This window comes from Calidris pugnax, unplaced genomic scaffold (genome assembly GCF_001431845.1).
Source record: "Calidris pugnax isolate Ruff unplaced genomic scaffold, ASM143184v1 scaffold30, whole genome shotgun sequence".
NCBI classification, from domain to species: domain Eukaryota; kingdom Metazoa; phylum Chordata; class Aves; order Charadriiformes; family Scolopacidae; genus Calidris; species Calidris pugnax.
This window is the reverse complement of record NW_015090776.1, coordinates 3,748,165-3,771,761: the sequence shown is the minus strand read 5'-3', so window position 1 is coordinate 3,771,761 and position 23,597 is coordinate 3,748,165. Positions and strand designations below refer to the sequence as shown.

At 57.3% G+C, this 23,597-nt stretch overlaps 1 protein-coding gene across 4 annotated transcripts; it reads left to right on the top strand.

The window, feature by feature from the left end:
* Positions 1–3,463: 3,463 nt before the first annotated feature.
* On the top strand, positions 3,464–20,381 carry NDRG4 (NDRG family member 4). Of its 4 annotated transcripts, XM_014948607.1 has the most exons (16): positions 3,464–3,555; positions 3,960–4,004; positions 11,021–11,126; positions 12,383–12,503; positions 12,775–12,837; positions 13,042–13,102; positions 13,391–13,477; positions 13,572–13,628; positions 13,996–14,099; positions 14,616–14,672; positions 14,767–14,818; positions 15,543–15,590; positions 16,276–16,311; positions 16,474–16,525; positions 17,338–17,376; positions 18,020–20,381. In XM_014948607.1, exons 1-16 carry the CDS (start codon positions 3,481–3,483, stop codon positions 18,172–18,174), a joined length of 1,158 nt encoding a protein of 385 aa, XP_014804093.1. In that variant the 5' UTR covers positions 3,464–3,480; the 3' UTR covers positions 18,175–20,381. The 4 variants fall into 4 exon arrangements, with proteins under 4 accessions (XP_014804093.1, XP_014804101.1, XP_014804076.1 ...); XM_014948615.1 differs by lacking the exon at positions 17,338–17,376; XM_014948590.1 differs by lacking the exons at positions 3,464–3,555; positions 3,960–4,004 and adding an exon at positions 8,722–8,896.
* The last annotated feature ends 3,216 nt before the right edge of the window (positions 20,382–23,597 follow it).

Genomic DNA, 23,597 nt, shown 5'->3' with positions numbered 1-23,597 from the left:
GGGGGTTGGGGGAAGGGGGTGCTGAGCTGGCAGCCTCCTAGCACGGGGGTCCGCCAGGCAGACAGGTGGGGAGGGGGGTGCTGGAGCATCCCTGCAGCACCCACTTCTCTGCCAGCCCTCCTTTGGGAGCCTCCCCGCTGCCGGGGTGCCCCAAGAATGGGTCTGGGGAGGGGGTTGCCCTTAGCAACAGCTCCTGCGAGACAGGCTGCGCACCTGCAGAGCCCCCCCACTGCCACCGCTGCCCCCCAGGCCCAGGGTGCTCAGCCCCTACATCGGTGACACTGGTGTCCCCCCCCCCCTCCCCCAGCCTGGTGGTCTCCTGCTGTGCCCTCCCTGCACTCCCCAGTTGGAGCACACCGTTAGGCTGGTTTGTGGGGGCTGCTGGGGTGCAGACACATGCCCGCACAGGGGGGCAGAGCAAGCTGTGGGTGTTCATCCTGCCCTGGCAGGGCGGGAGTGGGCCCAGTCTGTGTCACACTGTGGTTTTCCTGTACCCCATCGTGGCTCCTCAGTGGTCCTGCTTGGGGGGCGATGCTGTGGGCACACTTCTGTGGCTTGAACTGGGCTGCAGGTTCCCTTCCTCCCTCTCCCCGCCTTGCTGGAGGCTGCCTTGGCTCTGCCCTCAGGAAGGGGCCAGCCCTCTCTCCTCCGGATTTGCCTCCCCATCCGTGTCACACCACTCAGTCAGCCCGCAGGGTCCGCGTCCGTGCCGGGGAGGATGCAGGTGCTCAACGGGGAGACTCCCGTGAAGCTGGTGCATCATCCCAGGGACCCCTCTGCCTTCTGACCAGACACGCTGCCCAGTGTTAAACCCTTCCCACACATAGTGATGATGATGATGGTAATAATAATAATAACAATAATAATAGTGTATTTCTTTGCCATGAGCTGGTTTTCCTCCAGTTAACCAAACCTGGGCTGGATCTCCCCAGAGAAGACAAGCCTGCATGGCTGTTTCCGTCCCCATGCAGAGCCAGGGCCCTGGCGGGGCAGAGCACTAGTCCCGAACAGAGCACTTATGTCCTGCTGGGTTTGGGACTGATTTGGGACTAGGGAGGAGGCGTGTCCTGTGCCCAGGAAATGGAGGCATCGCACCGGGAAGGCGCGGAGTGGGAGCAGAGATGGGTGCGCTTGATGTGGCACCCTGGGGATGGGTGCTGTTGCACTGGGGCCAGCTGCAGGGAAAAGGGCTCGTTGCCAGCCACGTTGCCCCAGCGTGCTATGGGAGCTGAGTTGTTTTGGCTAGGAGACCTGGAGTCATGGCTTCCTTATCAGCCCTCTGCAGGGATGGTGGCCCAGCCGTGACACTGCCCCACAGCCCCACTGCTGTGCTGGCAGGAGCAGGGATGAAGGTACTTGTGGGGTGGCATGGGAAGCTGAGCACCCCTGGGAAGCTGGCAGCGTGACTGTGATCCTGATCACAGGCTGCTGCACCCATGGGACTCCCCAATGCACCAATCCTTCTTCCATTCCCACGCTCAGCACCCCTTTAAGTGACTCTCCATCCTGCCCTGAGGATGCTGGATGGCACAGGGCTCTGCCACGTCCCTCATGAGCCAGCTTTCCCCCCGCCACACCAACAAGGTCACAGGGCCTTTCCTCATTACCCAGCCACCCTCCCTCCCATATTAGCTGGAGGCTTTAATTAATAAAGGCACTCACCGTATGCTAAGTGCTGTTCCCAGCCGCCCTGGGGCTGTGGCCACACGATGGGTTGCTGCAGTCAGCGCGGGACGCTCCTGCTCTCCTCCAGACCCAGCTACCGGTGAGGGTGATTTTCCTCCCATTTTTTAACCCCAGGATCATGACCCAAGGGGCTGCGGGGTTGCGGTGGGTGGCTGTGCTGATGGGCTGTAGGTGATGGCTGTCCCCTTGCGCAAAGCCATTTCCCCAGCAGCAGCCCAGCTCGGGCACATCCCAGACGTGTACTTCTCCATGGGGCTGTCGACACTTCTCCCCACCAGGGTTTTGCATGGCCCCTGGCCTGGTGGGACCCTCCTTGCAGGAGGTGACACAGAGACCCCTGATGCTGGGACTCCCAGGAGGCTTGGCGGTGGCGTTTCTCCCTCCAGACAGTTCTGGCTTGTTGGATGGCTCCCAGTGAGCCAAGTGCGGTGTCTGCAGAAAGCAGCCAGGTGGCACAGCTTGCTTGGGTTTTGAATGGAAACCCGGTCGGACGAGCAAAAGCTGGCATTGGAAAGGAGTTCACGACCAGCTCCTGCTGGCCTTTCAATGCTTGTGGCATTGCTTGGCCTTTCCACATGGCCATCCTGGGCTGACCCGGGTTTGAAGGTGGACAGTGTGGAACAGGCTCTGCTGAAGCTGTGGATGGAGCGGGGTCTCTGTCTGCTGCGGTGCCAGCGCATCCCCACATCATCCCCAGGGAAAATGCAGAGGGTGGGTAGCCAGTGGAGGGGCTGTGGGACCGGGGCTGGCCTGTTTAGAGCAGCAACTCATCCAAACGCTTGGCCTTGGGGAAGGTGTGGAAACGGAAGCTGCAAAGGCAAACACCTGAGATCCAGATCCTGCTTGAGCACAGATAATCCCCTTGCGCTGGGACCTGCCACTCCACCTATGCTCAGGGGAGCCTGGATTGTCCCCTGTGTCCCCCATTTCTGTCATCTTCAGTGTGCAGCCAGCTGCTGGGGGCGCAGAGATCCCTTCGCTCTCCTCTGCTTTCCAAGCTGGGCTTGTGTCTGGGGATGTTTTTGGAGATGGTGGTGTTGGGGGGTATGAAGTCCTGGTGCCCTGGTCAGCAGCATCCATTCTCACACCTGCTGAGTGGTGGCTCCACCGTGAAGTCTGTCCCTGGCAGCCCTGGGGTTCAGCTGTCGGCTGGCCAGCACCTGCTTTGTAGGCAAGAAGAAGAATTTGGGAGTAAAGGCTTCTCATTTGGTTTTCTCCCATCATTGCAATATGAACTTCAGGCTGTCTCCCTGCTCCCCTGCTTCTCGGATCATCCCTCTGCCTCCCAGCACAGCTGAGACACATCACCCCTTATTCTGGCTGTGCAAGGAGATCTCCCTCTGTCCTTCTGTCTGCAGCCTAAAACCAGCCAAAATATTGGATTTTCTCTCTCTGACTGATGCTGGAAGCTGGGGTGGGAATTGGGATGTTCTTGCCCTGGGTCAAGCGCTTACAGGGGTGACCAGCATAGACAGACCAGTTTGGTTAAGACCATGCCCTGGAGACAGGTCTGGCCTTAACTGGGAGAACTGGACATGGATGGGAGCTGGGAGCCAAACTACTCTAGACACTGTCTGTCCTGTGCCTGCTTCTAGCTCCCAGCAGAAGGGTTTGCTGGAGAAGCTGCAGCACCAAGTCGCCATGGTAGATGGGTGGAGTGAAGCTCCTTTGAGTCATGTCCCCATGGGCATGGAGACCCAAGAGGCTCCAGGGGGCTGGGGCAAAGGTGACTGAGGCAGGTCCCCGTGGGCACTGACATTTCCCTCACTCCGGGCAGGGCTGCTGCTGCAGGAGATGACCATGGCAGGGCTGAATGAGCTGCGCTTCACCGAGGAGAAGCCGCTGCTGCGGGGCCAGGATGCAGAGCTGGTGAGTCTGGTGACCACACTGGCTCCGACTCCTGCACGTGGAGTGCCAGGACATGGTGCTTAAGTAGGAGCCTGGGGGAGGGTGCTGGTATTGGGTACATGTGTGCATGCGTGTCGGTATTCGGTGCGTATGTGTGGACAGACCTGCTGGTGTCAATGCACGTGACTGGGTGAGCATGGGTTCTGGTCGGGTGTGATGATGTGTATGTTGGACATACTTGTTAATACACCCTTGTGCACGTATTGTAGATGTGCATGGATGTATGCACACGTGTAGGCATCATTTTCCCCTGCAGCCAGCACTGCCCCAGGGACTGGGTGCTTGTGGTGTCTGGGGGCTTCCCGAGTTGGGTGGGAGGAAGGCAGGGGGATGTCTCTGTCCCTAATGGTTCCTTCTCTCCCCAGGAGAACTCGGATGTCTTCCTCTCCACTGTCGACACCGACTGGAAGGTAGGAGTGGCCACGGGGGGTGCCCCTGGGTCCCACGTGGGACAGCAGCCTGCGGCTGGGGAAAGCTGCAGGGTGCTGAGCAGACCTAAAGTTGTGGTTGTCCCCCTCCTCCATGGGTTCGCAGTGCCTGGTTGGTGTCTATGCATGGGGCTGCACGTCCATTGCAGTCCCTGGCAGGGGGGGACAGGGAGGATGCTGCCAGGCATGCCCTGTGCTGGCACTCAGATGTGGCTGGCGGGCACTTGGCAACAGGCCGGGGACAAAACCTCTTTAAACAGGGAATTTCTTCTCAGGAGGGCTGAGCATTTCCAGCCTCTCTACCATTGCCATGGCAATGGTTTCCCAGGCAATGCCAGCTCCTTGCTTACACAAGGATGTTTGAAAGCCTCTTTCTTTTTTGGAGGGCTGTGGCATTGCCCCCTGTACCACCCACCTCTCTTGGAGAGCAGGGCCCCTCAGCTTTCCTGGCTGGCACCTACCTGCCTTGTATCTCAAGTTCCACCTCTCCAGAGGAGCCCTGCAGAATCATAGAATCACAGAATGGTGAGAGTTGGAAGGGACCTTAAAAATCATCGAGTTCCAACCCCCCTGCCCTGGGCAGGGACACCTCCCACCAGACCAGGTTGCTCAAAGTCCTGTCCAACCTGGCCTTGAACCCCTCCAGGGATGGGGCAGCCACAGCTTCCCTGGGCAGCCTGTTCCAGTGCATGAACATCCTCACAGTAAAGAACTTCTTCCTGATATCTAACCTAAGTCTGCCCTCTTCCAGTTTGAAGCCGTTACCCCTCACTGCATGCCCTTGTCAAAAGTCCCTCTCCAGCTTTCTTGTAGGACCCCTTCAGATCCTGGAAGGCTGCTATAAGCTGTCCCCTGAGCCTTCTCCAGGGTGATAACCCCAATTCTGTCAGCCTTTCCTCACAGCAGAGGTGCTCCAGCCCTCAGAGCATCTTCGTGACCTCCTCTGGACTCGCTCCAACAGTCCACATCCTTCTTATTTTGGGGGGCCTCAAGAGCTGAACCCAAGGACTCCAGGTGGGGTCTTACCATGATGTGACCTCAAGGCTTGCAGGGGCTTAGCTCATGCCTGACTCCGGGGTGGTCTTCATTGCTCTCACACCTCTGCCCAAGCTCATCCCATACCAGGCTTGCTCTGCAGAGACCAGGGTGCTGGTAGATGGGCAGGGAGGGTAGTGGGGCTGCCGGACACCTCCCCAGGTACACCAGTGACTGACTTCGGGTTTTATGTTGCTGCTTTGCCAGTGGCTGAGACCACCAGGAGGGTGGGCTTGGGTGGTGCTGGCTGAGCCCTGCCAGGTTCAGCACTGAAACAGGAGCACCTTCAAGGATAAAATGAATCTGGATTTCACTCATCCTGGAAGAGGGGCAGGGAAGCCCAGGTCCCCATTTTGGCAGACCCAAAGTCGTGCCCAGGCTTTTGAGTCTGGACCACTTGGTCTCCATCACTCACATGTGCAAGTGACAGGAGCAGCTGGGTGGGGAACAAGGACTTCTGTCAGGACGCTGGGCAGTGGCTGCTCTGGTTCACAGGATAGGAGATTTTTAGTGGGCCTCTTGGAGGCCACAAAATTACTCAAATATGGCAGTGGAGAAAAAGAAATTCTGCCCTTCCCAGCAGCTCCAAAGCTGGCGAGGTGCTGGGCCCAGGAGCAGCAGGGTGTGCGGGTCAGGGCTGCTCCTTGCTTGGCTTGTTCAGGGTCTCTGTTGAGCACTGGAGGGAAAATCAAACCTCCTGGTGTCACCAAGGTGAGGGTAAGGAGGGAGAGGGAGGCAAAGAGGGAGGCAGCAGTGCGGGGCTGCCTGGAGCTCCCGGTAGGGCTTTCACTCAGCTCCGCTGGAACAGGGCTTTGATGGCATACGGGAGATGTTAAAGAGCATTGACTCACCCAAGACAATCTTTGCATACCAGTATTGCAGGGACTGGCCTATGGTGACGCTGAACCACGTCACTGGTGGGCACCAAGTGGAGTGCAAGCCCTTGGTGCCTAAAATAATCAACTGAGCAAAAATCAAGGCCGCTTTTTCCAAACCAGCTAGGTCCTGCGCCCTCTTGATTCCCCTCCAAGACCCTCAGGATGGGGATGGGATGAACTTCCCAGGCTGTGCCGGGGCAACCCCCTCCTTTCCCTGACCCTGGCACTTCACAGGTTGGTTCCCTGCCAAGGTTGGGGGCTGCCTGCCCTTCCTCGGAGAGCTCTTACCCCATTTTCTTGGCTCACCTCCTTGGGTAATTCAGTCCAGCCCCAAGCTTAGCTCTTCACTGTCCCTCTGCTCCTCCCCAGAGCCAGTCACTGCTCCCTCACTGAGGTGCTTTGGCCTGGCCGGGGCAGCAGGGAGGAGGGGGAAACCCTCACTCTCGCCACCAGCCAAAATAAAGCTGCTGGGGCTGCTGGAATAAGCCAGGGTGCAGGAATGCCAGGGTGCAGATGCTTCTGCCCTGGGACCTGGGCGCCCTGGCCCTGCTGGACATCTGGGTCACCTGCCAAGCAGATGGGCTCGTAGCCAATGGGTGATGCCATTCGATGTTATTCAGCATTGCTAAGCCCTCCCATCTCCCTGCCACCCTTTTCCATTCATGCCTTGCTTCACCTCAGCTTTTCCACTCCTTCTCTCCTCTATTTTGCCACGTTCTGTCTTTTTTCACCTGCTCATGCCCTTCTGCATCATGCTTTTTCCCAGAGGCTGTGGCTTCTCGCCCACTTGACCCCACAGGTAGCAGGACTGAAGGCGGCAAAAATGGCACCTGGAGCTGCCAACGGCTTTGTACCTTTGTGCAAGGAACCACCTGGGAGTTGGGCTGCCCCTCGCACCATCCTTCCTTAGCAGAGATGCATCTCTCCAGGCTTGGGGCTGAACTCCCTGCAGGACAAAGCAGTGCATAGGAAAGCCTCTTTGGTGGAGGCAAGGTGGATGCTGTCCTCCTGCCTGTCTCTCTGTCCATCCTTTCTCCCACATCCAAACTGCCTGGCTGCCCAGCCCTGGCTTGTTTGCAGGACACTGCTTTCAGTGGCTCTCCACCAGCTCTGGATGATCCTTTGTCCATGTCAGGGAAAGGGCTGTCCCCAGGGAAAATTGGCTCATCCCTGTTATGAGACATCAGAGACTCCACAGGAAGAAGCCTGCTGGGTCAAGCCAAGAACACAGGGCTTTGCCATGTGGGAAAGCCTGTGCATGTGCTGGTGATGGCAGCTGGACACCCTGTGCCCATGGGTGCAGTGCATGCCAGGGCATGGTGTAAGCAAACCATGGCGAGCTGCTGGGGTGAGGATGATGCAGAAGTGATGGAGGCTCCAGCTGGCACAGAGCATCCCTGTGCTGGGCAGGGGGGCCAGATCTATCCCCTCTGGATGCCCTGGTCGGACACTGGCACATGGCTCTCCAGACCCTTTGGGCAGGCACTAGAGGGACCGTGGGATTCTTTCTCCATCCATCCATCTCCACCCAGCTTTGTGCTGGAGGGGCTCAGGTGCTGATTGTGCCAAGCCAGGCAGTGGTGCAAGCAGGGTACAGGGGCAAGTAGGGTGCAGGGGGATGGCACCCAGAGCCTGGGGTTTCAGGGCCATCTGTGGGTGTGAGCTGCAGGCAGTCAGACTCACCCTCTTACGAAGCCTGTTGTAATCAGGGCAGAAACCATCTGCCTGCCTGCATGTCCCACAGGAATACACACAGCATGCATCAGCCCAGGGGCAGGATCCCAATTCCTCAGCGCTGCTGGGTTGTCTTTCCTCCTGCTTTATTTATTTACCTGCCACTGATGACATCCAGGTCGGGGCTAAATCCTGCATATCCTCTGCCTGCCAGCATCCCGCAGCAGGCAGGATGACTGTGTTACTGGGTAAGGTAACACAGGTGTCTGGGCAATGGTCATGTGTGTACAAGCTTGTTTGTCTCCAGACACATGTGCACAAGGTTCTGTGTTGTGCATCCATGCACATGAATGATGGCTATGGCACACACACTAAGCACATGGGAGAAGGATGCAGCAGACATGCTCCTTATACACACGTGACCATGCCCATACATGTACTGTGCAGACACACGGTACCAGCTCTGCAGGGGTATGTGCAAGCATCTTGTGGGGTGCATGTTCTTCAGCGTGGGTCATTGTATTTATTTTTTCCAAAGTTTCCATGCAAAGGCATGCGGGAGGGACATAGTTTTGCCTGGCTGCTATGTGTCTGTATTGGTACGTGTTCCTGTGCATGTATGTGCGTGGTCACATGCATATGCAGAGCATGCCTGCTGTGTCTTTCTCCTGTGTGTTTAGTATGCACTCACGTCCATTCATGGGTGTGTGTGTGCTTCCTGCTGCATGTGAGCTGCTGCAGGGCTTTGGCCTGGGCAGCTGCAGGCTTGAGCATGATTCTGCAGGTTTGCCTGGGGCTGGAGCCATGTGTGTGCATGATGGGTGCAGGAGACGTGGTGGGGCTCTGCTGTGATGATGCTGTGTGTGTTGCAAGAGTGCAACCCTGTCCAGGCAGCCCCGCCTGTCTCGCTCTGCCGAAAGAAGGAAGATGGAGCAGGTACCACATGGTGCCAGGCATTTTTTCTTCATAAACAAGGGTATTTGGGGCCAATTGGAGCATGAATAATTCCCACGGCAGCCAATGGCTGAGTACTGGCTCCATCGCAATGCCTGTCTGCAAAGGAGGCCAAACCTGCTGGGGCTGCGTGTTGCGTTGAGGGGGAAGGGAGAGGCAGGGCTTAGCGCAGGGCTGGGGCTCCGCTATAAATCGAGGCAAGGGGCTGAGCCAGCGCAGAGCTCTGCTTCACCGCTGCAGCGCTGTGCCCCACGCCGGACCCCTCGCTCGGCCCACCCTGCCCGCGCATCCTCGTCCACCCGGTTCCTCACCATGCCTGAGTGCTGGGATGGGGTAGGTACCACCGGTCCCGTATTCGCTACCCTCCCTTCCCAGGGAGTTTTGCCCCAGTATTTCTCCTGCTCACGCAAGGGGGGACCTTTGCACCCGGGAGGGCTCGGTGTGGGTCAGGCAGGTGTTGGGGGTGGGGGGGACCTGCTGCTTGGGAGCCCTTTCTTCCCCCAGCCCTGCTGCCACATCCCTGACCGGCCGCGTTGCTGACCTGCCGCAGGTTTTGGGGACGCATTGTCCTTGAGCGTGTCCTCCCCGAGCCCGGCAGAGATGCTGCGCTGAGTCTGAGGGTGAGCGAGCGCAGCTGCAGCAGCTGGGTCTGACTGCTGATGGCTGGGGGTGGGGGACAGAGAGGGCACTGCTGCCCCTTCCCCACCCCCAGAGTGGCAGAGGGAGAGGGTCTCTTGCCGTTTTGCATCAATCCCTCGGATGCTTTCTGGCCTCTGCAGTGATGGCAACAGTCTGGCGCGGAGGCGGGGGTGAGCATGGTGGAAGCACTGCAGTGGTGAGGGTAACCTGGCAGGGCTGGGGCCGCAGGGTATCAGTGTGTCCCCCCCGAGCCGTGCCCCCCCACCCCCCGCATCCATCACTGCCTGCATCCCCTGCATCCCCAGCCTCTGCCCTCCAGCAAACTTCCCTGCAGCAAAGGGCAGAGCTGTGGTACCCAGTGATGCTGCAGAGGCTGCACCACAGGCGGGGATGTGCCTGGCTTGGCAGGGGGTGGGGAAAAGTGCTGGGGAAGGAGCTCCCACCTTGGGCATGTGATTTTGGGGTGGGATTGCAGGCTGAGCTGTTGGGACTGTGATGGCAACCACGGGCATGGGGATGGCAAGGAGACATCAGATCACATGGATGGCTCCTGCTTTGTGACCTTGGGCCAAGCCAGGACTCAACCAGGCTCTGTCTCAGATTCTCCATCCGTCGTTGCGGGGCGATGTCCCTGCTCATCACCTGCTGCCTGATACAACCCCAGGGAGTGGAAGGACAGCTGGGGCCAAGGTGCCCTTGGGGAGCTTAGCGTTTCTCCACAGAGCCCTTGAGCTGCTCTTGGGCACTGTGTCCCCTGGAGACAGCAGATCTCGGTGAGGGGGAGGCACTTCAGTGAGGAGACTGTCTTCAGGTGGTTCCTCCCATATGAGGTCCATGTGTCCTTCAGAGTCCTTGGAGGCATGTAACCTGAGGGAGCATCCACATACCCACTCCCTTCCCACCATCCTTGGGGGTGCCAGTGCCTGCAGCAAGGACCGCGCCGGTTGGGCACCCTGCCAGCATCCACTGCCTGGCCCTGCTCGGCACGTGATGCTCCTGCACCCTCCAGATCCCGGCTTCGATGTCACTGCCAGTGGGCTGACTAGCAGGCATGGACATCTGGAGGGGACCCCTGGTCCCTTGTCTGCAGGCAATGCCTTGGCCAGCACCTGGGCTCACAGCCTCAGTTTCCCTTGCTGGCTGGGGACGATGGCCATGAAGGTGAGGCTGGAGCACTCCCAGCCAGGGAAACCGAGGCACGGGGCAGTCCTGGTCTCTGGATGGGGGGCACAGCCACTTCAGACCAAGGGATTTGAAATTTATTTTAGCTTTCAATTTGGAATAAGACTGCAACATTTCCTGGTGTGGTGTCTGGGGTCTGACCTCTGCCTGTTTGTCCCAGGCACAGTGAATCCAGGCCAACTAGATCATGTTGTGATCCCCAACCTGTTGCCAAAAATCCCCTCAGGCTCAGGCCTTGTAAGATTTCCTGTCCCATCCTGTGGTCCACCTGTCCTGTACCACAGTCCTTCTCTCCCAAGCCCTCTTGGATCAATCCATCCTGTCCCATCCTATTCCAAACTTGTCACCTTTGGTCCTGTGATCCCATCCCATGATACGTCTGTCCAATCCTAAATCCTGCTACCCTATTCTACGTCTTCCCTTCCCTTCCCTGTCAGTGAAGGCTGGGAGCATTTGTAGGTGATTTGTCCTGCCTTCTGCCATGACCAAGATGCCCATATCTGGGGGGTTGTCCCAGGATGGCTGCTCCCATGGGACCCAGCTGCTCAGGGGAGCAGCACTGAGGGGTGGGATGGTGGGACAGGAGAGGATGTCTTGGGGCATGCAGATGTCACCCTATCTCTTCTCTTCCCCCAGGAACATGACATTGAGACCTCCTATGGGCTGCTGCATGTGGTCATCCGGGGTTCACCCAAAGGGAATCGTCCAGCCATCCTGACATACCATGATGTGGGCCTCAACCGTGAGTGCTGGTCCCTGGGCCATGGGGCACAGGGGCAGGCAGGGGAGAGCCTGGGACTTCAAGGGGTGCCAGGACATTGGCCAAAGCCCCTGGCTCAGCTCCTTTCACTCTTCCCATGGAGGGTCCCTGGGCTGCATTAGGTCTCCCCAGGCATCTGAAAGCACCAGGAGGGTTTGGATGCTCAGCTGAACCTAAAGCCTGAGCCAAGCACAGCCAAGAGAGCTTAGCCACCCTGGAGCTGGCTGTCCACCCACCCATGATAGGCAGAGATGAGACATGGGGGATGCTGGGTCAGTCCCCATCACAGGAACTGGCATGTTGGTATTCAGAGCATGGGCCTGGCTGGCAGCAGGGTGTAGTGGGGGCTGGAGGAGTTGGGGAATTGCAGAGAAGGAGGGACCCCAAGCTGGGGCTCTGGATATGGGGATACTGTGCTGTTAGCCTGCAGCCTTGGACCTGCACACCAGACCCCTGCCCTGGGCTGTGCCCCCTGGCCCAGTCGGTATGCCTGGTGCCCTGTGAGCAGGGAGAAGTATCTTCCCTTCCACCGGTGGCTGAGGCTGAGTCACTGACATGCTACATGAGCGGCCTCAACTTCACGGCAGCGCTATCATGTCTAGGGATGCGTCATGTTGGTTGTGATGGACCTTACAACCTGCCTTGTCCCCACATTTTGGGAGAGATGTCCTGGTACCAATGCCATGAGGCAGGACCCCTCCAAGCCCTGGCAATGACTATATCCCACTGCAATGGTCGTGACCTGTCCACAGCAGTGCTGGAGCAGTTTATTTGACTGTTTCCAAGCAGTTAGATTTGCAGCTCTTTCTCAAGTCCCATGGTTGCTTGAGCCCTTTCTGGGGATCTTGGATGGGGCAGATAATACCCCTGGCTGCTAATCCTGCTGCCTTCTGAGTGGTCCTGCAGGTGGTCTTCGGTCTGGTGCTCCGGGCTTGCATCCCCCAGTCCTATCCCTCCAAGCAGACATGGCTCATCCCAAAATCCTCTTCCTCCTGGCTGTGTCTATCCATTCTAATGCCTCCCAACATCAGGAGGGATGCAGCCCTTACTAACAGTGACTGTGGTCTCTGCTGTGGGACAAGGAGCTTGGAGGGAAGGAGATAAGAGGGCTTAGGTGGCATGTCACCTCCCAGTTTAAGGGCAGTGGGAGGGCAGTTGATCTCTCTCCATGCTCCCCTGGCCCACCAGGCCCCCGTGATGGGGCATTTGGTCTCTGATCCCTGCCTGCTCCTTGACAGACAAGCTTTGCTTCAACACCTTCTTCAACTACGAGGACATGCAGGAGATTACAAAGCACTTTGTGGTGTGCCATGTGGATGCGCCGGGCCAGCAGGCAGGAGCCTCGCAGTTCCCTCAGGGGTAGGTGCCAGCTTCGGGGACTCACTATGCCTGCCAGGACGTCACCTCCCTGCCTGCTGGGTTGTCACCGCCTGGGCAGTCATACCCTGCCTACAGGTCTCACTGAACCTTGTCAAAGCCCAGTGGCAGCTGACTGGCCCAGGGTGGGCAATGGGGGTTGGTGGGTGGGTGGCACTTCCCTGGCCACTTCAGGCAGCCCAGCTGCCCAGTCCCAGCCTTCCTGCTCTGTGTGGGCCCCATAACCACTGTCCTGGCCCTCCCTGTGTCACAGGTACCAATATCCATCCATGGACCAGCTGGCTGCCATGTTACCCAGCGTGGTGCAGCATTTTGGGTGAGTCTGTCTTTCCTCCACAGCTGCCAGCTGAGGCTGCTGGGCAGGGAGATGGGCAGGAGGCAAGGGTTTGGAGCTGGGGGAGTTATGCCTGTAAGCTGGGATCCTGCATGTCTTTTTGTACCCCATGCTGCAGGTGGAGGGGGGCCCTGGGGAACACATGCTGAAGCCCACCGTCCCCCCATACACACCTCTGCTTTCCAGGTTCAAGTACGTGATCGGTATCGGTGTTGGGGCAGGAGCCTACGTGCTGGCCAAGTTTGCGGTGAGCCTGGGGCTGGGATGGGCTGGCCCTGAGTTGCTGTGAGCCTGGGGCAAGGGGAAGAACAGAAGCTGACAACCCTGGGCATGCTCCTGGAAGGACTGAGGGGCCAGGACAGCAGTGCCGTGGCCATGGTGGTTGGGCAGTCTTGCCACAGGTCTCCCATCACTCCCAGGACAGGGTCACATCAGCTCTGTGCAATGCCTGTGCAGTGGGCAGCGGTGCTGGTGGGGGGCTGCCCTGGGTGCATCTCCCCTTCCCACTGAGCATCACCTTTCTTGCTCACTGCAGCTTATCTTTCCTGACCTGGTTGAAGGATTGGTCCTCATGAACATTGACCCCAATGGCAAAGGCTGGATTGACTGGGCAGCTGCCAAGGTGGGCAGGGCCCTGACCCCCTCTTGATGCTGATGGCTCCCTGGGGCAGGAGCCAGCCACAGCAGTGCCGTAACTCCCTGTGCTCCCTCCACAGCTCTCTGGCCTCACCAGCACGCTGCCGGACACTGTCCTGTCTCACCTCTTCAGCCAGGTAAGCTCTGTGCATCCTGCTGGCCCCTGCCACTGCCCCCCTGCCCAGCATGCCATCCGGGTCACCTTTCCCAGCCTGCCAGGTGCCACAGTGTTGCTGGACCTGCTCCATGCCCAGGGAGGGGGTTTGTCAAGCCCTGCTTGTACCTCTCCTGTCCGATCCAGGGCTTAGCTTTGATGGGGGTGTGACTCATGCTCACATCCTGCCTGGATGTGCTGCCTGCAGCTTCACTGTGCCTAGCCACCTTGCCCAGCGTCCTCCCCCTGTGCCCTGCTGGCCAGCACAGCATGGGTAGGCCTGGGGGAGCAGGGGTGTCTGAGCGGCAGCCAGCAGTGCCTGCTCTGATCTCCTTCCCCTGCTGGCACAGGAAGAGCTGATGAACAACACAGAGCTGGTGCAGAGTTATCGGCAGCAGATCGGCAGCGTGGTGAACCAGTTCAATCTCCAGCTCTTCCTCAACATGTACAACAGGTAAGTATCATGGGCGGTCCTGTCTGCGCCAGGGCGAGGGGCTACAGTACTGGTGGGTGGCCCTGAGGGCACCATGGGAACCCTGACCCCTGTGGGGTGCTGCTATCACCCTCCAGCACAGGCAGGCAGTCTTGCAAGACTGGCCGCCGGTGTTGGCCAGAGATGCAGGAGTGGTGACACCTGTGCCAGAGCCTTGCCGCCTTCCAGAGCCCATGGCCATGGGTGCACATCCCCATGTCTCCTCCTGCACTGGGTGCTGGCACAGGCCTGGAGAAGGGGGTGGAGATGCTGTCCATTCTACGCAGGGGGTTGGGAGCCTCGCTACTCCTCTGGATGCTGCATCCCACAGTGCAGGCTCTGCTTGGGTCATGGCAGAGATGGCTGTGGGGTCCTCCATCCACAGGGTGCCAGGACAGTGGTCCTGGGTCCTGCTTCCCGAGCTTTTGCTCTTGTGCTGTGGCATTAGTGGCACCACCTGCCCATGGGCTCACACTGGTCCTCTTTCTCCTCCATCAGCCGCAGGGACCTAGACATCAACCGGCCTGGGACTGTGCCCAATGCCAAGACGCTGCGGTAAGAGTCGTGTCAGCATGGCATGGGAGGACCAGGGCAGTGGAGTCCACCCAGACCAAGCCCTGATTGTGCCCCTTCCCCCTTTTACTTCTAGCTGCCCTGTGATGCTAGTGGTTGGAGACAATGCACCTGCTGAAGAGGGGGTGGTGAGTGATGGGGTAGTGCCTGTGGGGTGGCACATGGGCAGGTGGAGCATGTTTGCTGCAGCTCATGTTTGCTGCCTGCTCAGACACGTGTGAGCTCCCACCTGGGGACTGTGCTCATATGCAAACCTACCTGCTCTTGTGGGCGCATGTGCACATGCATCTGTGCATGGTTGCCAGACCTGGAAAACCTTCTCTTCCCCGTACGTCCAGACATGCTCACAACATGCACACTTGGATAGGTTGGCACCCAGGCACACTCCCTTCTTGGCTACATGGACCCAAACAGCTGCTAGAACATGGCATGTCCTTGCACACATCCGTAGGGTTGTCCACACTTGCACAGTCAGCCACAGATAGTGTGCATGTGGCCACATGATGTGTTAACTGCATGCACACACTCCCTCTTCCAGCACGTGTAGCTCTATGCACATGAGCACACTTGTGTGCTTGCATACACATGTGTGATGCACAGGATACCTCACCATCCTCCCTCCTTCTCTCCCTTTCCAGCCCACACCCTAGCCCAGACACTGTCTGGCAGAAGGAAGGTCCCGCCTGTCCCATGGCAAAGGGATGGGGGTTCTGCAGGCTCAGGGCTGGCCTAGAGCCCTGTCTCCACCTGGCTGGGGTGGGATGTGCCAGCTGGGTGCCATGGGCCAGTGGTGGTACCTGTGGCCAACTTCTGTCAGGCGCAGGGGGCTAATATCATCCCTCTTGCCTGCAGGTGGAGTGTAACTCCAAGCTGGATCCTACCAACACCACATTCCTGAAGGTAGGCAAGTGGCAGGGGCAGCCAGGCGGTGCCTTCTGCCCATGAAGTGCCCCTTTGCCCTCTGCCCCAGGGTTGCAGGATGTCCCCATTCCAGGTCCATCTTGACCACGGGGCTGGGGAAGGGTGGGAAGAGCAGGGTGGCCCCAGCAGTGGCATACCCCAGCCAGCAGGTACTGGGGGACACAGGCTGGAGACCTCATTGCCCTCTACAACTACCTGAAAGGAGGTTGTAGAGAGGCGGGGGTTGGCCTCTTCTCCCAAAGGAATGATGACAGGACCAGAGGTAATGATATGAAGCTGCAGCAGGGGAGATTCAGACTAGATATTAGGAAGAATTACTTTACTGAAAGAGTGGTCAGGCACTGGAACAGCCTGCCCAGGGAGGTGGTGGAGTCACCATCCCTGGAGGTATTTAAGAAACGGGTAGACGTGGCTCTTCAGGGCATGCTCTAGTGCACGAGATTATTGGTTTGTGGAGGGGTTTAGTTGGTGGGTGGTGGTTTTGGGTTTGTTGTTCTTGTGGTGGTTGTGGTGGTTTTTTTGTTTGTTTTTTTGTTTGTTTGGTTTTTTTGTTTTGTTTTGGTTTTTTTTTTTTGTGGTTGGACTCGATGATCTCGGAGGTCCCTTCCAACCACTAAGATTCTGTGATTCTCCTAAGAACAGTTCTCTCATTCATGCTTTGCAGATGGCTGACTCCGGTGGGCTGCCCCAGGTCACACAGGTGAGCCCCGGCAATTTCCCCAGTTAACTGGGCACTGGCTAGCAGGGGATGGGCTGAAGTGGGAACAGGGATCTTTGCACAGGGGCTGCCAGAGGCAGCTCAGGGCTGAGCTGGGGTCTTGGCCGCAGTGCTGTCTCAACTCAGCGTGCTCTCTTCTCACAGCCCGGCAAGCTGACCGAAGCCTTCAAGTACTTCCTGCAAGGCATGGGCTACAGTGAGTGCCAGGGCTGGGCACGGGGCTGGCGTGTGCCTCTGTGTGCACATGTGTGTGTTCCTGTGTGCGTGTGCTGACCCTGCTACAGGAGAGGAGCCTGCCCCAACCCCCCCCCCCCCCGCCCTTGTGCCCAACATGGTGGGAAGCTGCACCAATGTCTAGAGTGCTGTATCTGCGAATGTACAAGATGCCTACCCATGAGTTCATAGAGCCATGGGGTGTACAGGCTCTGTGTGCACACAGGTGTGTGTACAAGGCCTCTGTGTGTGGCCAAGGTCTCTGTGCACAAGTCTGTGGGCATGTGTGTGTATGGGCCTGCCCCACCCCCCCCCCCCGCCAGCCCTTGTGCCCAACATGGTGGGAAGCTGCACCAATGTCTAGAGTGCTGTATCTGCGAATGTACAAGATGCCTACCCATGAGTTCATAGAGCCATGGGGTGTACAGGCTCTGTGTGCACACAGGTGTGTGTACAAGGCCTCTGTGTGTGGCCAAGGTCTCTGTGCACAAGTCTGTGGGCATGTGTGTGTATGGGTCCATGAGCACATGAGTGTGTGTGTGTGTGTGTGCGCAGGTCTGTGTGCACACCTCGGTGTGCATGCGTGTGAAGGTCCATGTACACACGTGTGTGTGTTTGCAGGCCCATGTGCATATGCACATGTGTCTGTGTGTGTGCAGGTCTGTGTGCACACGTGCAGGTCTGTGTGCGTGCACACGTGGGGCTGGGTGGGGGCTCCTGGTCCTGCGGAGTGGCCAGCACGGTTGATGCTCTCTCTCTACCCTCCCTGCCCTTCTCCCACTCCACCCCTGCCAGTCACCCACCTGAAGGATCGGAGGTTGAGCGGAGGCACAGGTACCACTCGGTGCTTCTCGGCCCGTGCCCACTGCTGCATGGTGCCTGCCTCGTCTCTGTGCCCTTGAGCTGCCTGGGCACCTTTGGGAGCAGCCTGGGTGTGGGGCTGGCCCTTCCCAGCCAGGTGCCCTCTGCCTCGCTCTGCTTTCCCTGAGATGGCACCCTGAGCCAGGGCAGGGGCTGAGAAATGGCAGCTTTGGAAGTTTCCCCCCCCCCATGCAGGCACAGTCTCGGTGGTGTGCCCACTGTGCCCTCCTCCACCAGGCCAGGAGCTGTGCCCACAGGGTATCCTGGCTGGAGTAGTGTGTCACCTTCCCTGCATACCCTGGGGAGCTGGGAGAGCTCCCATCCCTGCTCACTCTTTCCCCAGTGTGGTGTCCAGGGGGTCCCCACTGCCCCGTGCCCAGCGGTCGCATCCCTGGGAGAAGTGCCTGCTGTGCAGCCTGCCCCAGGGTGCCCTGTGCCTGCCCCGCTGTGCCCTGCCAGGCTGGAACATGTTGTCATAGCACTGCATGCTGCAAGCTTATGCCCAGGGTCATTCACACCTGGGAGCAGGACCGGCGGCTTTGCTTGCATGAAGCAATGTCAGCCCAGATCCTCTTGGCTTTTGGAGGGAGCTGAGCATCTCTCTCTGCCCGTGCAGTGCCATCTGCCAGCATGACTCGCCTGGCACGCTCCCGCACGGCCTCCCTCACCAGCGCCAGCTCAGTGGATGGCACCCGTCCACGTGCCTGCACCCACTCAGAGAGCGCCGAGGCCATGGGGCAGATCAACCACACCATGGAGGTATCGTGCTGAAGTCCACGCCCACCGCCGACGTCTCCTCCAGAGCCATCTCACATCCGTCAGCATCCCGCCAGCACTCACCCGCCTCATGGATGTCCTCCACCAGGACCCTCGTTCCTTCAGGGTTGATTTGTCCTCTTTGCTGTTGGCCTCATCCCCTTGTCTGGTACCGGAGAAGGAGAGGGGCTTGCTTCACTGCCTTCTGGCATCAGCTCCTGGCTTTGCCCTGCAGTCACACATGGTTCTGCATTGGTCCTCTCCCTCCCTAGCATTGGCTTGGCCCTGGCTTGGGAGGGTGGGTGGCAGGGGGACAGGGCCAGAATGGGGGGGCAGGATGGTGGGATGGGGACAGCATGGTGGGATGGGGCAGGGCAGCAGGCTGTGGACAGAACAGCAGGACGTGGAGAAGATGCAGGAAGTAGGTTGGTCTCCCAAGGTCAACAAAGGCTGGCCAAGCCAGACCAAAGATAGGGACAGGGAGCAGCACTCACTGGGAGGTCACTGGGTCCTTCCTGGGGATGCAGCTCCCATTTCTCCTAGCCAGTCCTCCCTAGGGAGAGCTAGCATGGGATTCCCTGCACACCCAGGACCTGCTGCCCTGGAGCTGGCTGAGCATTGTGAGAAATCGCACCCAAAACTGTCCCCTCACCCCAGTCATGTAACCTGAGGGCTGCCCCGGGGCAAGGGGAGAGGGCTCAGCCCTGCTGCAGGAGCCATTGAGGCAGGAGGGTGGAATGGGGGGGTCTCACTGCTCCTGCCCATGCCCTTGCCCGTGGTGGCTCTTCTTTGGTCCCTTTTTGCAAGAAGGACAATCAGCACCTGCCACCAAAAACACACCACGGGGAAGGGGGCTGTGTGCCATGGCTTATTTAGTCCCTGCCACACCGGTGGTTTCACTCCCAGCTCTTGGGCTGAGGCTGCCAGGCTCAGAGGCCACTGGATTTGGGTATGTTGCATGGCAGGTCCCCCCTCCGTTTTTGCCACAGCCTGTGGGTGTCACCATAGTGGAGCCATTAGCAATAAGATGAGACACTCCCCACCCCACCGCAATGCTGGGGATCCCTCAGCACCCTCTGCCCCACAGGGTGCATCATGCAACATGCTGGCAGTGTGGGGTGGCCCATGGGATGTGGGGAGCACCACAGTATCTGGCTTTGCCCACAGACCTGGTCAGACCCACTGTGGCCCCCCAAATTCACACTCCCATGCCCAGCATCTCGCCTGCACACTGAGCGGGCTATCTCTCAAGGGCTTGGCTCCCCCCGAGCCATGGGGCCCCTCTGGCCACCAGCTCTGGCTGAATCCAACATGGAGAGCCACTTCATCATGTAACCCCACCATCAGCCACCCAGCCTCTGCTGGCATCCCTGGCCCACCCCATGGGCAGCAGAGCCCAGCTTCTCCTGCACCCAGGGTAAGTGAGCCCCAGGCTCTGGCAATGGGTGTTCAGGTCTTTGCGAGTGGTCCATGGGGAACCTGAACAGGGATCTGTAGGGGACCCATCAGGTGACACCATCTAGGCGAGCAGAACCAGCCTGATGGAGGCATGTCCCACCTAGCCCCCCAAAAGCACTTGCCCCGCAGACCCCATCCCTGCTCCCTAGCGAGGGGCACAGGGGTCCCAGGGCTCCCAGTGGATGTACAAGGGCTTTTGGCCCTGACACCTGTACCCTGCCCAGCCTCTCCCGAAACACCAGTGTCCCCCTCTTTGTTCTGCTGTGTGCTTCCTTCCCAGTGTAACTTTCAAAGCTATGTAGCTCCTTTTTACTGTAGATACCGCTGTGATCTCTTGTTTTCTCAGCGTGTCCTTCCAGATGATATATATAAATACCTATACATAATATATGTAAGAGTTTGTCCAGTCCCTGACTTTTTTGGGTTCATTTCTTCTTGCATTCTTGTCCAAGCGGTGCCATGTGGTTCCCCTGGAGGTGGTCTGGCTGTGCTTGCTTTTGGACCCTAACCTTGTTTTTGTTGGTGGGTTTGGTTTTCCCTGATGGTTTGTTCTTTTGATTTGTGTTGCTTTCCTTTCTTCTCGGTCACAGCAGAATTTAATGCATTTTCCTGTCTGAGCGCAACCTGATTTTGTCATAGCGGCGTCAAGGCTGCAGCAGTCATGAGATGGCAATATGTAAACTGGATTTAACTAACCTGTTGTTGTAGAGAGAATTTACTGTGTTGGAAAAAAACAACAAACTAATAAAGTGTTAAGAACCTGCTGTGTTCTCTTCAGCATGCTGCAGGGAAATGGGTCTGAGCCCATCCTGGGCCTGCCTGCAGAGATCTGGTGGGCAGAGAGGACAAGGGTGACATCTTGGCCATCAACCACACCAAGTGCTGCAGTGTTGGGAGAAGTGGACCAGGGTGCCCGTGGAGGAGAGCCCATGACCCCAGGGGGCACATGGAGGGGAGCCCTGGGGTGCTTTGGCTTCAGGGCAGCCATAGGCAGATTCTCCCATATGTTGGAAGTGGATGGAGACTGGAAAGCTGCCGGTTGTGGTCCCATGAGGTTCAATACAAGGGATGCCTACTGGGGAAGGAAACACCCATGGCTGCATAACTCTGAGGATGAGAAGGGTCCTCGGGAGTTCCAGCTTCCCTGTCTTCCAGGCCTGCAGGCTCTTTGTCTTGTTCATCAAGGTCTGAATGTCCCAGGCCACGGCCCCTTCCAAGTGCATGAAGCCTGTGCCTGTGAAGGATCCCCTCCCTGCATCCTAGGCTTCATCCCTGCTCCAGTGTGTTGGTGTCTGCCTCATACTGGAGCACTCCAGACTGGTACCAGGCCCTGAAGAGGATCCCAGAGCCAGGACATGGAGGGAGAGTGACCGTGTGGTTCACATGCACTGTTGCCTGGCATGGGTGGAGAGGAGCCTGGATATTTGGGGAGGGAATGCAAACCACCAAGACTGTGCTGAGATGTGGGCAGGCAGCCTGAGAGCCTTTCTTGGCTGGTTTGGCTGGAGGGGTCTACTGGTCTCCCTGCCTTCAGTTCTTCATCTATCCTACACCAGCCTTGAGGCTTTTCTCTTGCTGGCCCCTCTCTCCTTCTGCTTTGGTTTTGGGGGCCTCCTTCCTGCCCTTTCTCTTTCCAGTGTGACAGAGGAGCCAACAAAGAGAGATGCTCTGTTGGACCTCACCCTCGCCAACCAGGAGGGGCTCACTGGTGATGGCAAGATCAAAGGCAGCCTTGGATGCAACCACCAGTGGCACGGTGGAGCTCAGGAACCTCAAAGCAGGGAGGAGGGTGAAAATCAAGTTCACAACCCTGGACTTGTAGAGAACAGACTCTGGCCTCTTCACAGATCTGCTTGGAAGGCCCTGGAGGGAAGAGGGGGCCCAAGAGAGCTGCTTCATACTCAAGGATTATATCCTTCAAGCTCAAGAGAGCTCTAGCCCGATGACGAGGAAGCTAGGCAAAATGCCAGCAGGCCTGTATGGATGAAGCTCCTGGCCAAACTCAAACACAAAAGGAAGCACAAGAGGGTGGAAGCAAGGATGGGTAACCTGGGAGGAATACAAACTCCTTGTTTGAGTATCTAGGAATGAAGTTAGGAGAGCTAAAGTCCAAATGGAATTGAATCTGGCCAGGAATGTCAAAGACATAGTCTTCTCTAATACCTTGGAGACAAAAGGCAGACTGGGGAAAATGTGGCCCATTGCATTCCTCTGGGCATCCACTGACTTGTCTTTCCTTTTCTTTCTAGGATCTTGAGGTGTGAATAATCCAAACAATAATCTAAACAGTGTCCTCAAGATGTCTTTGTCTAAAGGAGACCTTGGGCTCCTCTTACAGTCAGAGTAAAGAAATGCACCCCTCTGGCTCCAGTTACTTGTTCTGAAGTAGATGTCCAGAACAGAGACTGCAAAGCTACAATTCATGCAGCCTTTTTCTCAGTGCCAACAGGAAGAGACTCTTGGATGACTTACTCAGATCTCTTTATTTTTATTTTTCTGAAGCAGTAGGAAATGAATCCCACCTTGGATGTCTGTTCCCTGCTCCTCCCGACACATGCTTCTGACGCCCCTGCTGTTTTTTCCCCTTCTAGTCAGTCTCTTCAACACCAGCTCAAAAAGCCCCTGCATTTTCAAAAAATTAGATGGTTATTTTCTTCTGAAGTGTCACAAATATTTGGGGATTTTAAGAAGTCACTTATTTGAATGCATTGAAAGAATTAATTTTGCTAGATACTGTGTAAGTCTAATCAAATCTCTTAAACACATACTTAATTTGTAGGCATCTGATTAAGGCCTAGTTATCAAACAGCGCTGGAGTACTGCATCCAGCTCTGGGGTCCCCAGTACATGAAAGACGTGCACCTGTCTTTCCAAAAGATGGTCCAGAGGAGGGCCACAAGAATGGTCAGAGGGCTGGAACACCTCTTTAATGGAGAAAGGCCGAGTTGGGGGTGTTCAGCCTGGACAAGAGAAGGCACTGGGGAGACCTTATTGCAACCTTTCAATATCTAAAGGGGGCTTATGAGAAAGATTGAGAAAGACTATTTACAAAGGCCTGTAGTGACAGGAGAAGGGACAATGGTTTTAAACTGAAAGAAGGTAGGTTTAGATTGGACATAAGGAAGACATTTTTCACTATTATTATTGGGACACTAGAACAGGTTGCTCAGAGAAGTTGTGGATTTGCTGCCATTGGAAATGTTCAAAGTCAAGTTGGACAGGGCTTTGAGCAATCTGATGTAGTGAAAGATGTTCCTGTACATGAAAGGACGCGGGGTGAACTAGATGATCTTTAAAGGTCCCTTCCAAACATTTATGATAAAACATAAACATGGACAGCCAAATCCCCTTCCTCCTCTTTGGCCGGTGGAGACAGGAGGTCACTAGTGGAGGCACACACACAGCAGGTTCACATACACACACATCCCCAGATCCCTCAAGTACTGGCATGGCACCCCTGTCCACCTGGCACCTCTGCCCAAATTCTGCCCCGTTTGCCCCCTCCATGGGTCCCCTACTCACTGGCTGGTCCAGCTTGATGCTCACTGCATATATGCACTCCACTCCCAAGTGCTTCTGTGCGTACCACCACCCCCCACACCTATCTGATACTTCACCCTGCTTCCAATGCTCCCCTGCTCTCCAGCTGGTCCAGCTTAAAGTTTGCTGGTGAATGCATGTGCATACCCTGTACACATCAAGACAGGGGAAGCTACAGGTGCTCGTCCCACCCAGCAAATGGCACAAGGTGTATGGGCTGTGACCCACAGTCCTGCTCCAGCCACCAGCACTGAGCCCCTCACTTGCCCCCCTCACTTTGGTCTCTCCCAATAGCTGGTTTTGGGGACACATACCATTTCTGCCCCAGTAGCTGGAAGCTAAAGACCCCCACTTGCTCCAGCAGCTGAGGCTGAGATGCCACTGGCTACAGCAGCTGACACCAATTTTCACTGGCTACAGCAGCTGACACCAATTTTCAC